Here is a 21582-nt window from a genome sequence, read left to right on the forward strand (position 1 = left end):
AGTCTACATTAAATAGATTTTTAAGTTAAAATTCACAGTATTTTAGTGGGGTACAAAAATCTGAGACTACATTCTGGGATTCAGAATATATTTGAAACCTAGAAATAAACTAAGTTGTAGGATTTTCATGACAGAAAATTAATAAGAAATATGTAAGATTCTGCACTTTTTCTTGATCACTATAATGAAAAGTAGGACCCTATGAAATCCACCCCCCCCCCCCCCAAATTCAGTGTTTCCTGATTTATTATTTCTAAATTCTGTGTTTAATTTCATTGAATTTTATCATCCAAAAAGGTTAATTTTTAGAACTTTAAATGAAAACAGAACAATTACTTTTCAACATACCATTGCATTTTTATCAAATTAAGTGCTTCTATACAGATCCTCACAGTACAATGAAAAAACATTGGGGTTATTTAATTTTTTTTCCAAATACAGTGCTGCACAGCAGAGGATGAATATGATTGAAATCATTGATAAAAGTTTTTATTCAGTACAAAAGTATTCTTGCTTGTGATATATCGCTTATATCAATAATAATTTCATTATATATATATTTTTATCATTGTTATTATTAATTATTATTACTACTACTACTACTACTACATTGAATATTACATTTTACTTTATAGTAGTGATATAGTCCTGTCACAATTTCTTCAATATTACTCGTCTGTCAGGGTTTTTGTATTGATGAGTCGAGAGAGTGTGGATCCAAATGCAGAACTTTAATAATAAGCAAACAGAAGAAGCAATAACTCAAAGAAGAAGGTAAACATAAACTCAGCAGCAGTATGCTGGCTTACCATGCTCTACTTACAAACAAGAACCTACAAAAGAACAAGAAACAGGAGGGCATATAGATATATATATATATACACACACACAAGGGCTAACAAGACAAGGAGGAATACCTGAGATACATTTAGGGCAATGGAGCAGGAAGACAGACATAACAGAGTAAAAACTTCAAACTAAGAGTCTCTTCAAAATAAGAGTCCTTTGGGAAAACATAATGACATGACGTGTCTAGTTAAATTGAGCTTTTATTTTGTCAGAAGCTTTTATTTTGACGATATTTTTACTTTCAGCTTCTGTTTGACGATAACTTCTGACTTCTATATAAGCAGTTCGCTATATGGTTTAATGTGCTTATTAAACCACGAAAAGCTGCAATGTAATTATATAAATAAGCATCTAAGTAAATACATAAAATCTGCATGTGCTGCGCACAAGGTTAATGAATGCTGTGCTCTCTGTAATCTGCTTCAAACAGTGTGTGCATGATGATAATGACCAGAGATTATTTAGCCTTGAAAGGTTATGCCTTGATAGGGCCCTACAAATGTATCTTTTGAACAAATTTTTGGTTTCAATGAGCATGCACACCAATATGCTGATAACCAAAAATCAGCTAGGCCTAATTAAAAAAAATCAGAAAAGAAAGAAATCAGCATTTACATGAGATCTGAAAAAAATGTAGTTAGTCTTTGCTTTTGACATCAAACCGTAAAGAGGCATGCGCACAACACTTGTGCACATTGGATAAGCCAGTTAGAATGCCAGTAAAGGTGTTTACATGCAATGTGAAATCTGGGAAATGGGCAAAAATCTACATGGGTTGATTGGTTTATTCTTAAGCCACTTATAACCTAACACCTATAAAGGAAACTCTTTAAGAAATTAGCAGGACCACAGACATTGTTGGCTTATTAAGCTTAATCGTGTAAGCATGCCCACTTTGTGCAAAAGCACAAGATGTGTACTCGATTAAAAAAAAACCCATCCTGAGAGAAAGACACGAGTAATCACCTGGTTCCATTTGTCCAAACCTCAATAAGCTCAGTGCATGATTGGTTTGTTCTGTACATAGTAGCTCTCTTCCAAAACCAAGTGAGCTGCCTCACTGCTCACTGTCTACATATGCAGCTGCCTGCTAAGGCAGGAGCCTAATAAGCAGTGGTGTCTGCAGCTGTACGGGCTGTACGCACTGTGCATACCATGAGTGCTCCGACTGACCTGAGAAACATTTTCTCTGAGAATATTTCACCTATAGTGACTGTTAAAAAGGCTCTCCAATCTGTACTAGATGTATAAAAGAGACACTAATGCCCCCTTGTGGCTAAATGAATATTAAGCGAAGAGATTGAAGACGTGCATTAACGGCACAGTTTTAGTCATTGGGGCTTGTTCTATAGCGCATACAACGAGAAAGTTTGATGGAGTTATGCTGCTTGTTTTGATCGGTTTGACAGAGTGCGTTCATATACCAGTGAGTAATCTTTGTTCAGTTATTGATTATCTTACGAGTTGTATTTCAAGTATTACTATTTTGATGTTAAACCGGTAATTTGATATCTTTTGATGTTACGACGCATACATTTGTTTATTGCATCGCAGAGATTATCTGAGGTAGATACATGTAAAGAGGGTTAAATATCTATTTGTGAGCATGTAATCTCAAGTTCTAAGTAAAGTTGAGCATGTATATAGGATTATTTATGATAGATAAGGATATATGATGATTATATCATCTCTGTACAATCGCTTTGATTGAGATCACGTGTCAGAGAACGTGACACCATTTTATCTGTGTTATTTGACTCGGTCTTTATGTTACGTGATTTATATTTGTATACCTGTGAAATATTGAGTCATTGCATGCATAATATCACTAATAGTAGTATTTAGTGGTTTACTATCTGCCAAATTTGATGACTCTAGATGTTATAATGTATGGATAACTTAGTACTACAATGCTTGCTTATGTTCTTCTGTGCATATAACCATGTGAGCAATGTTATCTTGAATATGTTATAATTTAAATATTGTTATTTCTATTTCATTTAGAACCACTACTGTTTAACTGTGGCTGCAAATTACCACCCATTAAAGAGATATACGTCTCTGACCGGACGTCTTGTGACTGCTCATTTTCCACCAGAATATTACATAGTCTTCATTACAAGTGGTCCTTCGAGCCGGATTTAGGAACTGTCACAAGTAAGATGCATCGGAGTGATCCTGATACCAGACCTGGATCTCCTGAGCCCACTGTCAGACCCCGGAGATCAGTGCGTTTACCTAGTTATCTATCAGACTTTGAGGTCACCAGATATCACCCAAGGCTACAGTCATGGGACAGAGCAGACATTTCTTCTCCTGAACTGAGTGAAGATTATGAGCCACCAGGAGCAGCCTCACTCAACATAGCTGCCACCTGCCATGAACACAGACCGAGTCCTCAGCCTTGGCAGCCAATAGAATGGAGCTCTATCAGGGAAGATGAACAGCAGCATAACATCTCCTCTCCACATCCTGAGTTGTCATCAGTAGTTTTAGCAGAGTTTCAGCAGCTTAAAAAAGAGAATGAGGAACTGCGGCATTATACAAATGCACAGATGAGACGGTTAGAAAAAAGGAATGAGGCTCTAGAATCACAGATGAAACGGCTAGTGGGAAGCAACCAGCCCAGTCATCATTTAACAGGTATGTCCTCACCAATCCCACAGCCTCGTCTTCATCCTCCACAAAGTGCCAAAGAAGCTAAGCCTGTACCCTTACCCCGATCAAAGCTGCCTAAAAAAGTGAATGATGGTGCAGATGATCAGGTCAGACATGACTTCCTTTCCGACTTAGATCAGAGGCTTAAAAGGCTTGAGATGACTTCACAGCAGACCTATTCCAGGACTATCTCACCTCTACGGTCGTCCCCTCAGAGACCCTCACACCATAGCAGAACAGATGATAGCAGAGGTGTCAGTCGTCTCACAGAGCAACGTATCCCTTCCAGCCAAGAGAGCACTTACCGTGGACCAGCTCCCACCATTCCAAACTTTGTAAAGCCAGACCCAAGAGAGTTTTCTCGGTTACGAATTGCGTTGGAGAATATTTTACCAGCTGATGCCACCGAGAGATTCAAGTTTCAGATACTTGTTGACCACCTAAAATTGGAAGAAGCTCTGCTTATAGCAGATTCTTACAGCAACTCCTTGTATCCCTTTTCAGATACTATGGAAGCACTCAATCAGCAGTATGAACAACCCCACCAGCTGGCCCTTCAGAGAATAGCAGAACTTATGGATGCCCCTAACATCATCATTGGAGATGTGAAAGCTTTCAGGATGTTTGCATTAAGAGTTCGCTCATTAGTTAGTATGCTTCAGCAGCTGGGCAAGAAGGGTTATGTTGAATCGGAGTGCGGATCCCACGTGTCAAGGTTATTGTGTAAGCTACCACATGATCTGCAGACAAGCTTCAGAAGGTTTATCTATCCCCACCGAGTATCTATCCCTACATTACTGGATTTCTCAGCCTGGCTAGAGTTCGAGCTGCAGGTTCAAGAAGATCATTCTAGGTTCTCTCTTTCCACGAGTAAGCCAGTAGCCATGAGCAGAAAGGGACAAATTAAGGATTCGAAACGTCCAAACAACCAACAAGTATATTCCTTGGTACTGAGAAATGCACTGTCTTAAGAGCCATGCCGGTGAAGGATACTGAGTCTAAGTCCAGAGAGAGAAATATCTTCTGTCCTTATTGTGATGGACACGATCACTACTTGAATGGCTGTACTGGTTTCAGTCAGTTGAACAGAGATAAGAAAGTGAAATGGATTCAAACAAACAATCGCTGTTGGCGTTGTGGGCGAGGGCACCAAGCGGCAAAATGTAATCTCAGAACTCTTTGCAAGATCTGTAACAGCAGACACTTGTTGGTCCTCCATGAGGTTAATATTCGACCCACCACAAAGACAAATGACTCTCCTGATCCTGGATCTTCTGAGAGCTGCCTAGTGAACACCACCACAGAGACCTTGTACCTAGATCGACCCACTGGCAGCCGCCAAGTTTTGTTAAAGCTTTGTAAGGTGCTCTTGAGAAATGGCGATCATTGCTTGGAAACTTACGCCATACTAGATGATGGGTCTGAACGTACAATACTCCTTCACTCTGCAGTTCAACAGCTTAAGTTGATGGGTCAGCCTGAAGAACTAGTTTTACGTACGGTACGTCAAGACCGCCACAATCTACAAGGGGCTGCTGTGGCTTTTACTGTGTCACCTGCCTTCCAACCTGAGATTTCCTACAAGATTCACAAGGCCTTTACCGCTGAACCACTCGGGCTGGCCGAACATACACATCCAGTCAGGGAGTTACAGAGCAAGTACCGGCATCTACAGGGATTACCGCTGCAACAGGTTGATTCCGTACAGCCACTCCTCCTCATAGGTTCTGACTATCCACACCTCATTAAACCAGTTGAACCAGTTTGTCTAGGCCCTCCAAATGGACCTGCTGCCATCAGGACCCGCCTGGGTTGGACACTGCATGGTCCCACTCAAGAAATTAAGCATTGTCTCTCAGAACAACAGTGTCTCTTCACTTCTACTTCCTTTTCCCCTACCGACCTGTATAATCAAGTGGAGAGATTATGGCAATTAGATGTGCTTCCGTATCGCAGTGAGAAACTCATTACTCGATCCAAGTGAGATCAAGAGGCCATTGCTTTACTTGAGTCAAAGACGACTAGAGTTATGGTAGATGGAGTTGCTCGATATGCCACTCCGTTGCTTCGAGTGAAGAACATGCCCATACTGCAAGCACCAAAGGATAGTACCTTGCCTTGTCTCAGAGGAATAGAAAGGAGGTTAGCCAAAGATCCAACTCAAGCAGAATCTTACAGGGCAGAGATGAAGAGGTTGGAGGAGGAAGGATATGCTTCAGTGATATCTCCAGAACATATAGAACAGACAACTGAATCATGGTATATCCCCCACCATATGACTCAGCACAATAGAAAGAACAGAGTTGTTTTCAACTGTTCCTTTCAGCACAGAGGGAAGAACCTGAACCAACTCCTACTTCCAGGTCCTACATTAGGCCCTACCCTGATGTCTGTTCTGCTTAGGTTCCGTGAGCACACCATGGCTTTAAGCAGTGACATCAGGGGAATGTTTCATCAGGTGCGTCTACTGCCAGAGGATCGCCCTCTGTTACGCTTCCTGTGGAGAGATCTCAAGAGAGAAGAGCTTCCCCAAGTCTGTGAGTGGCAAGTCCTTCCATTTGGGATGACATGCAGTCCATGTTGTGCAATATTTGCATTACAGAAACCCATCATGGATTATAGTCAACCAGGAGAAGATGTCCGTGAAAGCATTGAGAAATCCTTCTATGTGGACAACTTTCTCCAAAGTTTCAGTTCCGAGGAAGAAGCAGAGTCACTGGTGATAAAGTTGCGAAACCTCTTAGTTACAGGTGGGTTTGATTTAAGACAATGGGCTAGTTACTTCCCTAATGTCCTGAGCCATGTCCCATCTCAGGCAAGGTCCACCAGAATTGAATTGTGGCTGACACAAGGTCAACCAGATGCTCAAGAATCCACACTTGGACTACACTGGCACTGCACATCGGACACACTGTCGTACAAGTACCGTCCCATTGACTACTCAGTCCCCACAATGCGCAACATTTACAAGGTCTTGGCTAGCCAATATGACCCATTGGGTTACATTGTCCCTTACACTACGAGAGCTAAAATATTTGTACAGCGCCTGTGGGACAAGAAGAGGGAATGGGATGATCCCCAACTACCAAGTGAGTTACTCCACGCCTGGCAGGTATGGGAATTGGAGTTGCCAGACCTCCAACTCATCTCTCTCCCCAGGTGTTATGTTACTGCAGAATTAGACAACACTCAATGTCTAAGAGAGATACATATCTTTTGCGATGCCTCAGAGCAAGCCTCACGGCTCCGTGAGCCTATCTACGGACAAAAAGTCCCCAGGGAGACATAGAAGTAGCTTTCCTGACTGCCCGCTCAAGAGTTTCCCCAAAAAGCGGCAATCAATCCCTCGTTTGGAGCTGTGTGCTGCCTTAACTGGAGCTCAGCTGGCTAAGCTTCTGATGTCAGAGCTTAGCATTCCAATCCAGCATGTCACACTCTGGTCTGATTCAACTACTGTGCTAACCTGGATCCAAGCTGACTCATGTAGATTTAAGGTTTTTGTTGGAACGAGAGTCGCAGAGATACAGGAATTGACCGACCCAGGGGCTTGGCATTATGTAGATTCCAAAACAAATCCAGCCGACGACATCACACGTGGCAAAACTTTGGCTGAGTTGTCCAATCCAAGCCGGTGGAACCAGGGTCCACCTTTCCTCCTCCTGCAACCGGATCAGTGGCCTCAGAGTCCACTTCTCCATCTACAGAGGGAGGATGAGGAGGTGAAACGAGCTACCTTTATGGGCTTACTGTTCCAGCAATAAATCCAGCGTTGCCTGATTGTGGTCAGTTCCAGTCCTATGACGATTTGCTCAGAACTACGGCCCGGGTATTGCATGGGGCGGCTGAGGATAATGATGTTCTGACAGCAGATGAATACCAAGAAGCAGAACTAGCTCTCCTCCGACTGGCACAGAGCCAAAGTTTCCCTGTTGAAGTCAGCCGTCTTAAGTCAGGTAAACCTTTAACTACGAGTAGCCGTCTCCTGTGCCTTGCTCCGGAATATGATAGTGATATGCAGCTCCTTAGGGTTGGTGATCGCCTCAGAAGGACAGAACTACTAGAGGAATTTGCAATTCACCCCATCGTTCTTGACTCTAGACATCCCCTGAGTAAGTTGATCATTCAAGATTTTGATACAAAATTGCACCATCCAGGAGCAGAACGTGTATTCGCAGAAGTGCGACGTAAATACTGGATCTTAAAGGGCAGGGAAGTTATTTGGCAACATCAAAGATCTTGTTTATGCTGTAAAACGTTGAGAGGTAAGCCGAGCACTCAGAAGATGGCTGACCTTCCCCCATCAAGACTGCGCTTATTGCAACCTGCCTTCTACTCAACGGGGGTAGATTGCTTTGGACCCTACCTCGTTAAAATTGGACGGAGGAATGAGAAGCGATGGGGGCTTATATTTAAGTGTCTGACAACACGAGCTGTGTATTTAGACATCCTCAGCAACATAGACACTGACTCATTCTTAATGGCCTTCAGACGATTCATCTCCCATAGGTGGAAGCCATTTTGAGATCATCTCAGATCATGGGACGAATTTTCGGGGTGGTGATCGAGAGTTACAAGAGGTTTTCTCTGCACTTCACCCAACCTTAAAAGAGCAGTTAGCCAGCCAACAGATTCGATTCAAGTTCAATCCCCCTGGTGCTCCACACTTTGGAGGCTGTTGGGAAAGGGAAATTCGATCCCTTAAAACTGCCCTCTGTGCTACTATAGGGGATCAGATTGTAACCGAGGAAGTCCTACGAACTGTACTTGTTGAGATTGAGGGCATTCTCAATTCTAAACCCCTCGGTTATACCTCGTCTGATGTAGCTGACTTAGACCCAATCACTCCTAATATGCTGCTTATGGGGCGGCTGGACTCATCCCTACCTCAAGTGGTGTATCCACAATCAGAGATGCTAAGTAGAAGACGGTGGAGGCATAGTCAGATTATGGCAGACCATTTCTGGAAACATTTCATCCGCAATTACCTACCAGGACTTCAGTCACGCCAAAAATGGCACAGAGAGTCAGGAAACTTAACACCGGGAACTATTGTCATGATTGTTGACCAGCAGCTCCCTCGGGCTCTGTGGCCAGTTGGACAAGTTACTAAAGTTTTCCCTGGAGAAGATGGTAGAGTCAGGGTGGCCGAGGTTGACGTAAAGAACAAAATCTACCTTCGCCCAATTTCCCGTCTTATCAGCCTCCCTAATCTGCCAGACTGATTACCCTTACTACAGTGCCCAAATTGCGATTGCCTTTTTTAAGGTACACATATACAGAACAAATGTGGGGGCGGCTGTTAAAAAGGCTCTCCAATCTGTACTAGATGTATAAAAGAGACACTAATGCCCCCTTGTGGCTAAATGAATATTAAGTGAAGAGATTGAAGACGTGCATTAACGGCACAGTTTTAGTCATTGGGGCTTGTTCTATAGCGCATACAACGAGAAAGTTTGATGGAGTTATGCTGCTTGTTTTGATCGGTTTGACAGAGTGCGTTCATATACCAGTGAGTAATCTTTGTTCAGTTATTGATTACCTTACGAGTTGTATTTCAAGTATTACTATTTTGATGTTAAACCGGTAATTTGATATCTTTTGATGTTACGACTCATACATTTGTTTATTGCATCGCAGAGATTATCTGAGGTAGATACATGTAAAGAGGGTTAAATATCTATTTGTGAGCATGTAATCTCAAGTTCTAAGTAAAGTTGAGCATGTATATAGGATTATTTATGATAGATAAGGATATATGATGATTATATCATCTCTGTACAATCACTTTGATTGAGATCACGTGTCAGAGAACGTGACACCATTTTATCTGTGTTATTTGACTCGGTCTTTATGTTACGTGATTTATATTTGTATACCTGTGAAATATTGAGTCATTGCATGCATAATATCACTAATAGTAGTATTTAGTGGTTTACTATCTGCCAAATTTGATGACTCTAGATGTTATAATGTATGGATAACTTAGTACTACAATGCTTGCTTATGTTCTTCTGTGCATATAACCATGTGAGCAATGTTATCTTGAATATGTTATAATTTAAATATTGTTATTTCTATTTCATTTAGAACCACTACTGTTTAACTGTGGCTGCAAATTACCACCCATTAAAGAGATACACGTCTCTGACCGGACGTCTTGTGACTGCTCATTTTCCACCAGAATATTACATAGTCTTCATTACAGTGACGCAAGTCCCATATTTTGGTTGCCTGTCTAAAAATTAAACTAGAGATGCCCTATTTGCAAATGAATCTATCTATTGAGTCTATGCATTGACTGAACGAACAGGCTTACATAACGTCTGAATCGATTTGCGATTCAATCTGATTCGTTTGGAATTCTCTCATTGAATCATTTGGAGTGGTTTCTCGCTCAGTAAAATAGCATTGGGATTCTTTGGAACACAGAGAACAATAAGTGCTGGATGAATTGAATACTTACCTACAATCAACTGAACCAAAAAGTTACCTTTTAGAGTGGCAACTTTGAAAAACTTCGTTTGAGGTGTCATGTGAATAAGGGGCCGTTCACACCTAACATGTTTTTGCATCCGCCCGCATGGTTTTTCCATTTTTATTCATGTAAACATTTGTTAAATTGATGTCTTTGACCACTGTGCCACATTTAGCCATTTTAGCATCTCTCACAGGAGTGCTGCATTTTTAAATTAAATTAAAAAGAACTTTAACTGTTAAAAATGCATCTCAAGACACTTGCATTCTGCTATATTTGTTGTGCAGCATTTAGTTTTTTTTAGCTCGAGAACATATTTGTACTGAAGGGTTACTGTCTTAGTTACATTAATGCTAAACAGAACATTTAAAATAGTCTCAAAGTCACAGGAATTGAACACTTTGGTGTTGTTTTTGCAAAAAAAAAAAAAAAATGTCTTTGACATTTGACAGAAAAGATTTCTGTGCGTACCCTCAGATGAAATCCTGCATGTGCCCATGCTCATAATTGACTGTTTGAAACTATATAGTGTTATTCTGCATGCCACACAAATAGCACTAAGCACAGATTCTGGATTGATTTCAATAGAGTTTGAGGTTAGCATGTTGCTAAGCTAACCGTGCGAAACTCTAAGAAGCATAAAAATGAGTGCTGTCAGTCATTTAAAAGATTTTATCGTCATTAATGATTTTCATAGTTAATCACGATCAGGGCTGGAAATGGCTGGAATTTTCAGCTCTCATTACTTATGCCAAAACAGCTTAGGAGCTAGCATAATTAAGTTGCCTACCTTTTGGAACAGCCTTCATATCGGGAGTGTGCCTATAATGCCTTAAAGTACTGCTTCCATAGGCAGCTCAGTAGGTTTTAGAACAGAGCCAATTAGTGATTTGGTTGATGGTGTTGGTTGGACAAAACTCCTCTGGTGATCCTATCCTAAAATGTATCATTTTCTCTGGAATCTGAGAGTCTGGATGTGTGTCTTCGTCACAGTGGTTTTCCCACTTTTGTCTGTCAGCCTTTGATAAGTAGTCTTTATTGTCTGTGTATTAACTGGAAGTCAGAGCAAGATGGATCCACTTACTGATCTTTTGGTATGTTCTTTCATTGATGCATATTCAAGTCTCCTGTGTTAAGTTCAGCAGAAATGCAGGTTCAATTAATCATGAGGGTATGGATGCTCAGTAGGGCTGGGCAATATTGTTAAAACGTTATATATTTCTATTTTTTAGACTTTTGACAAAATGTCATATTTATCTTGATATTTATGTATTTGCTCTGAAATGAATGAAAGGATGAATGATATTTAATCATTTCATAACTAGCAATATTTACGTACATATCTTTTCATAAAAACATTTTAATATATGATGCAGATGAATCGCTGAATCAGAGATTTGAACTCATTTGCTAAAACCAACATTTTGAACTGAATCCCAGAAATGAATCAAACTGACCAACTCTAAAAACACTAAGACATCTCTGTCTTAAAGCTTACATACTAGTGAAACGGTGAAACATTTCAAATGTTACAATGATTGACGGAAGCGCAACACGGCACCAGGGGCAACACTTTACTTCATAGAGTTCATTGTATTCTGAAACACAACACCTGGGAAAATTGTTGTAATCCAAAATTTTCCAGACGTGAAATAGAAGGAAGATTTGTTTTCTTGTATTGTCTCCCTCATTTGTTGTTTTGACACACTAATGCTTGCTAGTGAGGTATTTTTTTTTTGCTCTTATCATGACTCAGGTACTTTGATAGTACTCAAACAGACAAGAGCCAAATTAATTAACTCTGGGCTAATTTTATATCTGACAAAATCCACACACTCTAGCTCATGCATGATGCCTGTGAGGTGAAAGTCAGAAATAGTCCCAGAATTCCATGTTAGCTGTGCAAGGCTTCGTAATGAAGAATAAAAGACGTGATTGTGCATATAAACAAGAGGCGACTGAACCCTTCAGGGCTGACTCTCCATTCAGAAGCACTGGCTTATTCAGGAGGTGTCTGTCACAAAGACTGATATAATAGAGAACATTGGACAATTGGAAAAGCATACACAAGAACGCAATCAAGTCTGTATAGACTGTACTACACATTTCTCTTATTGAAACTGGAGGTGCACTGAGAAGTTGATAAATGCATAGAGGGAAGAAGAAGATGACTTATAGTAATTGTTGTTAAAATGGCTATATCTTAGTACCAATAAGATTAGGTGTCAAAAGTCCAGTGCAACTGTGTGTTTTCTCTAGCAGTTTTTGGATCTTGGTTTCAAACACCTAGTTCAAAGCCCTCTTATAATTTGTATGATTTCTGCCAAACAAGGTAAATGTTCACAACCCATATATTTTTGTTATAGCTCTTGGGTAAACAAGCAAACATAATCAAACCGCACTGGGATACATTAAGGCAGTGTCAACTTTATTATTAAGGCAGATTTTTTCTGAAAGGTTTAAATGTGTTTTAGGACAAAGGTGTTTTTCATGTAAGTCAGGATGGGGCATGTTGTCACATTTTTAATCAGGGCAGGTTGTCACGTGTTTAAAATTGTGTAAATGTATCAGTTACAATATTTCTTGGCCAAATCAATGTTTTGATATTTTTGTATGTTACCTTTTCCATTTTTGTTGTTTCTTGAATTGTTTTGTACTTCATGCCTCATTCAGGTTTGCTGAAAAGCCTATGATAGTCTATTTTGGTGGTTGTGGGATGACGAGGGATCGTGTCCCCCTTCATTGTTCACATTACATCTGCATCACTAGTTTAATAGTAGGTTCCATTGTGACAACTGACCTCATATAGTGTAACAACATGCCCTGCTATTGGTGAAAATGTTGAATGGCTTTTTTGAAGCCACATACCTTAAAGGAATATTCTGGGTTCAATAAAAGTTAAGCTCAATCAACAGCATTTGTGGCATAATGTTGATTACCAAAAATTCTTTTGGCTTGTCCCTCCTTTTTTTATTTTTAAATAAAGCAAAAATCTGGGTTAGAGTGCAACACTTACAATGAAATTGAATGGGGCCAATTCTTAAATTGATAAAAAATTCTTACTTTTTCAAACGTATAAGACTTTTGTATACAAATGTATAAGACAAGACATAAACAACATGCGTGTTAACATGATTTTACTGTGATTAAATCGCTTACTAACGTTTTCTGTTTAAAGTTATATCCAATTTTTCAACTTTGATATCATGAGGACGTAACGCTGTAAACACTGAAACCTTAAAACTGTTATTAAAATTGACAATTAAACTACTTTTCATATCAAATAATACACAATTTTTAACAGAAGAATTAATGTAAGTGCTGTTATAAAATTATAAGCTTCACATTTCTCTCTTTTAAACCATCCAATCTTTTTGCTGAGCACTGTTACCTCTATTATGCTGTGTGGAGGAACCAGTCAAAATTATTTTTTGAGGCAATCAACATTATGCCACAAAGGCTGTTGATTGTGCTTAATTTGTATTGAACCTGGAATATTCCGTTTAAAGTATGTGGCTAATAGAAAGGCTATTGCCTTTCTTTATTGAAATGTATTCCACTACAGATTACAGAATGCATGCTGCAAAATGTAATTTGTAACGTATTTCGTTAGATTACTCAAGGTCAGTAACGTATTCTAAATACTTTGGATTACTTCAGCACTGGTAGATTTTTTCAATTGTTTTCAAGGTAAAAATTCATATTAAAATTCAATAATAAAAAAAAAAGTGTTACCACGGAGATATAGCGCACGTGGAGGCTTCACACCACAGTCCTGTTATGGGAGTGATTTGCTGCTGCAGGAAATGGCTATCCTTACTATGTGACTGACACCATGGATTCTTCAGGTATAAGACCATTTTGGCAAAATGTGATGCCTTTAGTGTGTAAATTGAAGCTTGGTAATAACTGAACTTTCCAGCATTACAGTAACACCTCTTGTGTTACTCACAAGGATACATCCAAGTTGTCCAAAATCTGATTCAGGGTAGGTCATGGAATGTCCTTGAATGGCCCTTTCAGTCCATCATTAAAATCCCTTGAAAATCTTTGTTTGGATTTCAAGGAAGCAGTGGCAGCACAGAAACCAAAGAATGCCAATGAGCTGTAAGCTTTTGCTCCTGAGAAATGTGTAAAGATTCCAATAGAGAGATTTCCGAAGCCTGAGAAAACTTACCTGAAAAATGTATTTGATATTATTAAGGGTAAAGGAAATTCCAAAAATAATTGACTTTGGGGTATGAAAATTTTTGAGAAAATGTGTTATTTTTTATTTATATACAGCCTCTGTACGAATAGACACGAGCCACATATGGCTCTGCAATATGCAGATTGCATGCCGCGTCCAACTAATTAATAATCATTCTGCAAACACGTCTCGCCTCCTCTCAGCATTCAAGCTCACCACGCAGCCTCGATAACCATGAAGCAAGCATTTCTACAAACTTCTACTCCTCTCTAGACCATAAACGAGACGAGTCACCCTGCGCAATAATAATACAGAGTCATGAAATAACTCACATTACATTGGAAAACAATCTACAAAGCTCCAAACCATACACTTAAATGAATAAACTTCAGTCTACGGTATTCATCAGGGCACTCAGTTTCAGGTTCCTCATAATTTCATGACAAACCAACATTAAATTATGTTGTTCATATGCACACGCAAGCATGTTTACCAACATTGCTTCACATATGTTCCTGACATTTAAACTAGTAAACAATTACGTTTAGGCGACCACAGATGCAACGTTTACCACGTTGCTATGTTTTCTGTTGGCTCAATACATACTTAAGCAGCCCAAATGTGCTGTCCAGGTGCCGCAACTGCGGCATCTTTTAGGCCGTGCGACTAAACCTCCCACTACACCGCAAATGCGCTGTCCAAGCGCCGCAACTGTGGCCACAACAGTGGCATGTCTTTCAGCCATGCGTCTAAGCTAACATGGCTCCACAACCCATATTAAGCCATTCATTCCAAACGAACCATCACCCACCTGGTGATCGGCAACAATCAGGCCATTTCGGGTCTTCCCTGAACAGTTGAACACAAGCCACATCTCCGTATCAATGAATTTCATTCGAATATAGCCTTTTATATGCCCTCACATCAAATGCCGTGCCTTTTGAATTGCAGGGCGTGTTCTTGCTCATACACTGCGTAAACTTTTCACACAAAAAACACAGGCTCTTCCATTTTTCAGATTCTTTTTTTCTCTCTCCACATCCTCCTTCGCCTCACACCTTAATCAATTCAAAAACCTCCATCCAGGAGTCATCAAAGTTTACAAGAGTCAGGAGGCAACAAAGCAGTGCAGACAAGACTTTTTATTTTTTCTGCCTCAGGTTCTGGGGTGACTTAATGCAGCCTATTCATGTAGATTCAAACACTCAAAGAGATAACAAAAGAAACTTTTTAAACACATAGTAAGATAACCAATACACACAGCAAGTATTGAGATCATGCTTTCAGGGCTCTCTCTGTCAAACTGGTAAGCTGGTGTGGCTTATAAGTCTGCCTTCACTATAACAAGAGACAGGTGTTAGAGATTATTACAACCCAGGTGAGGAGCACTTACCACTCTCTCTCTCTCTCCCGCAGATAGACACACGACCACGCCCCCATCACCACAGTTACCTAAGCAGCATCCATTTCTTCTATAAATTAATTTGCGTCTAAAACGCCTCAATAAGCCACCCCACATCTCACTTCTCAATAAAGGTATCCACAATTGATACCAAGCTTCCCCCCACAATCGATCTGCTAATCCGATGCTTAAATACACTCTGCCAGGGCTACATTTCTCCAAAAACACTAGATGCAATGTTCATCCTTGCCTTCATCAGCTTCCTTCTGTGTTCAGAACTCACAACCACTGGTAAATTCGACCCAGGATCCATCCCACCATTTCAGACCTCCATATCATAGACAACCAGACAATCAGATACCTTATCAAACAAAGCAAAACAGATCAGACCAAAAAAAGGGCATTCAATTTTCATTTTCAATCTGCCAGCTCCCATCCAGCCTTTTCAATCATTAGCACACTATATCCATTACAGAGTGTCCCTAATCAGAGCCCCTCTTGATCCACTTTTAGATGACAAAAAAACAAGCAATGTGGTTCCAAAAACACCTCAAATCCATCATTCTCAATTCCGGCATCTCAGATAAACTATACTCAAGCCATTACTTTTGCATCGGTGTCACAACCACAGCAGCCCACAAAGGCCTGCCCAAGCACCAAATATAATTATTGGGCTACTGGTCATCTGACATATATCTCAGCTACATCCGCACCAACTGTTTCCACATCAGGAATCACAACGTTCACAATCGGGGTCAGGCGGATGCTGTTCAATAGGCCAGCCCCACCGTTTAGATGCTCACGAACTACTGAACCCTATACAGAGAGACATATTACTTCATAGGTAGAGTGTTCTTGGTAAAGCTGGGGTATTTTAAAGATCCATTGAAAAACCTTAATTTGTACTATGTATCTTATTCAAGAGAAAGCAGAATATTGACTTAGTGGATTTTACAACTCAAACAGAGATAATAACACTCTCTATCTGCTTAAAGAAAAACATAACAGTGAAGAGTAAAAGCTTCAGAATTTCAGTAAGCCTGTCTACCGTTGTCTATTTCCTCGCAGCAAGACAGGTGAGGTACCTGATGCCTGGGAATCTTTACATGAATGGATGTAAAATGCCCCCCAGTCGGAGGCAAATGATTTCTACACAAGCACTGAGTGACAGTCAGTGGGCAGAAAATGACACTGAGTGAGAGAAGAGAGAGTCTCACAGGCAGACTCACACAGAGAGAAAAAGCCCAAATAAAATTGCAAGAGATGAAACAAGAGAAAGTCTGGGGGAGCCTCACACTCTGTCATTCATTCACAGTACAGAGAATGACTAGGAGGAATGAAAGAGTGTGATTCAAAGTTTTGTTATCACTCTGATGGGTGAAAATTTATCATTAATTTTTCAAAGCTAAGGAGCTAGCTTTTACAGCATTTCAACCTTTTCCTTTCAGGCTTTGTGGACAGTGGGACTGCTTGAGAGTGTGTGTATGTGTGTGTGAGGGAGAGAGAGAAAGTGTGTGTGTTTGCACTTCCACATGGCCTCCATGCAGGACGGGGTGAACTTCTCTGCTCATCCCTATGGGAAAGTACTGCTGCTGGGGGCCATCGCCGCCGCATCAGCCTTTGTTGTCACTATCCTCATCGTTGTGCTATGTGTTGGCTGCCAGAGGTGAGTTTCACACACAGAGACACAAACACACTTGTCTGTAACAAGCTACTCTTATTTCTCGTACTCTCCACAGTGTTGCCATCTAGTACAGACTTTCTTTGGTAGTTCATTTTTTTCTGTTCATTACTGGTGCTTGTTTGTCCAGACCTCTAACTTAAAGTATGAAACTTTGGTGCTTAACTATAATGCATTCAAGTGTTCCTGGTAAGTTTGTACTTACAAGTTTGCAAATCATAAATATGATTTAATTTGAGTTTAAGTGATTTTAGTCACAAAGAACAAACCTGTTTTACAATGTCATACATCTTTCTCTCTTTTTCTCTTATAAGTGAAGGCAGGAAGCTTTTTTAGGCATTAATGTATCAAAATTAAGAGCAAAGCCACACATTTGTCCCACACTGTTTGTGCTACAGACATGAACAACACTCAAATCATATGGATTTTTCAGGTTAAGTGTGCTATTAATTTTCTAAGCAATTTTTTCTCAACGTTTTTGCTGACCATATGAACAAATGGGCAAAAAACTACCGTATACATTTTACCAATGCCCTAGCGACCGAGAACACCCAATGAACCGCATGGCAATCCGCTAACAACCACCCAGAACAACCTACTAACTTTCTATCGATTCCCTCGCAACCACTCAGAACACCCAGGGAACCATATAGAAATGTGAACAACCACCCAGAAAACCCTAGCAAATCTGGAAATCTTAATTTCATTTAATGGAACTTTCAAGTTATTATTTATTTATTTTTTAAATAAAATGCATTATACAAAGAATTCTATGACTGGTAGATCTTGCATTCTAAGGCAGGTCTGACATTTGTTCAGTATTTGTTAATGAACAAAATTACAACTAATGGTACAGAGATTTTAACAACCATGATCATACACATCACTATGAATTCCACCACGACAGAGCTAGAGCTTTTTCATTCTTATTTATAATAGCATGCTTTATCCTGTACATTCTGACATCATCAAAACCCCAGAAAACGCTCCTGTAAAATGAAGCAAAGGCCTCATATCATCCCCTTGCCATGTGTGGATTTCAGGATGAAACACAGAGATTACCTGTCTTCATCCATCAATGTCACTCAGGCCTTTGAATAGAGCTTATTCAAAAATGCTATTGAAATTTACCCACGCTTCTTTCATGCTCACTGCGTAACAAAGGATGATGGTGGGAACATCATTTTGACATGGCAGTGATGTTTAAACAGGAAGTTCCTGTGTTGTTTTACTTTTCTATCTCTGCAAAGAGCACTCATTGTGAATACTATAGTCTCTTTTTGTCAAAGCACATCATATGTCTCCAAGTGTGAGAACAAAAGTAATAGAAGTATTTGAGAAATGAGAGATAAGAAGGGAAAAAAAGAGGAGAAGAGTTTGGGGAAATATAAATTAAAACACATAGAGATCCTAACCCTAACTAGTGAAGATAGAAAGAGATCTTTTCACTATTGGGGGTAGATATTCCAGTCAAGATTGAACAAATATCACAGTAATCTTAGGAAAAGCTTTAGTACCCTGCCAAATAAATGTTGTATCCAATCTTCTTCCTAGTCATCTTAGAAGATTTCAACACCGTTCCTGTGATCTTATCAAAGCTATGGCAGGCATCCAGAAAGCAATACTCTTCCCCCCAGAAACCAAAAATAAACAGATGTCTAGCCAAAGTTTGTGTAAGGTATTTGACAGAATATTCTGGGCAATTGGTTTGGATCAATCAGGGGCCATGTGTATGTGTGTGGCTATACATTAGGAACAAGTTTGTGAATTTAGTGATGAGATTTTTATGACAGTGTGCTGAGCTTTAGCATGCTAACAGAAACAGTTAAAATAACTGTTTGGCTGCTAGCATGCTTAAACACTTTCTGAGAAGTTGTGTTTTTAAGATCATAACCACAGATGCTGAATCAATATTAAAGCTAAAAAAAAATCCAGAACTCACTAGTTGATTTTACCAGTCGACTACCATCTTGACCCATCACTAGTGTGTATTGTATGTGCATGTTGATGTAAGTTTAAATAAGTGAGTCACCGTGGAACCTTTGTCACTTCTTGTCGTTCATGAGGACAATAATCATTGCACACTTGTTTCTATTTTAATGCTCTTTGAAAGTATGTTGATTATTTGATGGAATAACATTTTTGAGGCTCAGTTCAAAAATCCTCCCATTTTTGAAAGCCTTCATGATGGTGGGGACTCCCGAACAACAGTTTGATATTTTAATGTCAATGTTGTTTTTAAATCTGTTTGTTCCTGTTTTGTCAAAGAAAGCCAATCTGGATTTTGAGGACATGCATCTAGAATAATCTGCACTTTCACAATTATTCTGATCTGACAATTTCACTTAAAGGGATAGTTCGCCTTTTGATAGTTCATTATTTTGTCAACCTCATGTTGTTCAAAACCTGTGTGACTTTGTTTCTTCCATGCAACACAGTAGGAGATATTTGGCAGAATGACAGTGACCATTCACTTTCATTGTTCAATGTCGATTAAGGATGTCAGTGACATTCTGCCTAACATCTCATTTTGTGTTACACAGATTAAAGAAAGTAAGACTGGTGTAGAACAACATGAGGGTGAGTTAACAATGACAGAATGTTCATTTTTGGGAGAAACATCCCTTTAAATGTTTTGGAAAAACAACTGCCTTGAATCCTTTGAGTTGTGTAATGTAATTGAAATGGCCGTTTTCTTCCCATACAAGAAACATGAAAAAAGTAAAGGGTGCAAAAGTAAATTAAATCAAAGAGCTCAAATGAGTCAGCCTTTTTCTTCTCCACAAATCACTGTATAAATGGAAGATTTAAAGTTTCAACTGTAGACCTTGACGTTGGCTGAATATGATAATTAATTTGAAATGCTGAAATGCACAGTTTGGGAAAGTGTGTGATTTACGTCTTACTCTCTGTGTCCTGCAGGAAGGGGAAAACGCACAATAGCCCTGGGGAAGAGAGAAAACACAGACTCATGGACATGGTGAACATTTCTCAGCATCCTCTCTCCTTTAATTCTTCTTCCTCTCAGTCTGTTCCCTCTGTTTCTCCTCAGTTTTTTGAGAGGCCCAGATTTGGGCTCAGTTCCATGTCAGTTCAACTAGTTCTTGTTTTTGTGTCAGGATTTAAATTCTTCCCTCGCACTTGTTTACAAGTAATGAATTGAATACTCCTGAATTAAATTAATCTTCTTAATTGGCTCAATGGATATAGATCTGTCCCCAAGTTTGGATGGATCTTTGAAGCTTTGGAACTAATAATTAAATAAATAGGTCCAAAAATCCTGTCTAATCTTACTACACTTGAAAAAGTCAAACTGAGCATTTTTAACCTTAAAGAGGTATTTTTTTCCCAACCTGACCCCAAAATGAAAATTCTTTCATCTTTTACTCACCCTTATGCGATCTCAAACTAGTATGACTTTCTTCAGCGAAAAACAAAAAATTGTTTTTTGAAGGATGTGTGAGGTTCTCTTACGAGAGGTTCTCTCGTATTGCGTAAGCTAGCTTTTCTGAGATATTGAAGCCAAAAAATTATCCTTAATTTTTGTATCCATTATCAACGCAGTGTGGCAGCTGCAGACCTTGAGCGGGCAAGCTAGCGAGCTCATAGGTTGCTCTGCGGCAACTGCTGCAGCCTATAGACGAGCTTGGGCGAACTCGCATCCAATGAGAGGCGTCCGCGCGCTCACTGCAACAAAGCCCGCCAAAATGGGCGTGACTAGAGTGCATATAAGCGTAGTTCGTGAGGCTGGAACCCTGATTTTCATCTCTTCAGCGAAGCTCTTCGCATCTCTGAACTGGAAGCCGCTCGCCGTTTGAGGGGCATCAAGCAAGCGTGGACAGCGCCGAAGAAGCCGGCCATCTTCGCCACCTTCAGCCGTCCTGCGAGCTACGCCATCCGGCGACGTATCCTTTTTAAAGCAAGCTAGTTCTTATGAACTTCACAAAAGAGTACGAGCGTCTTTTTAAAGATGCCTCGCTCCACTTGCGCCTCATGCGCGCCCCTCTCAGCACCGGAGACCGCCACGCCATCTGGCGCTCTCTGCCTGGGACTGGGGATGCAGAGCTCGCCCTCGCTGAAGGCGGATGCGATCTCTGCGAGGAGCTTCGATGTCGACCCTGCGGGCTCGACTCAGCGCTCAGGACCGAAGCCGCCGCCGCCTTCCATTCAGCCGCAGCAGTAAAAGCGCCGCTCTCAAAGGCTGCCGGAACCAGTGGTAGAAGCGATTGCCTCGCCGGAGCCCCTCCCTCGAGCATCGCCTTCACCCGGGACTTCATCGCCCGCCCACCCGGGACGCGCAGTTGCCGCCGAGCGGCTGCTCTGCTGCC

At 40.3% G+C, this 21582-nt stretch overlaps 1 protein-coding gene across 2 annotated transcripts in view; it reads left to right on the forward strand.

Moving 5' to 3' along the window:
• Positions 1–21582, forward strand: part of si:dkey-70p6.1 (uncharacterized protein LOC570575 homolog) — a 59382-nt gene that overhangs the window by 22355 nt on the left and 15445 nt on the right. For both annotated transcript variants that reach the window (XM_052094715.1, XM_052094716.1), the window contains exons 2-3: positions 17022–17239; positions 20177–20234. In XM_052094715.1, coding sequence (XP_051950675.1) covers positions 17106–17239; positions 20177–20234 — 192 coding nt within the window. In that variant the 5' untranslated portion in view covers positions 17022–17105. The remainder of the gene's footprint in view (positions 1–17021; positions 17240–20176; positions 20235–21582) is intronic.

This window comes from Xyrauchen texanus, chromosome 27 (assembly GCF_025860055.1).
Source record: "Xyrauchen texanus isolate HMW12.3.18 chromosome 27, RBS_HiC_50CHRs, whole genome shotgun sequence".
Classification (NCBI taxonomy): domain Eukaryota; kingdom Metazoa; phylum Chordata; class Actinopteri; order Cypriniformes; family Catostomidae; genus Xyrauchen; species Xyrauchen texanus.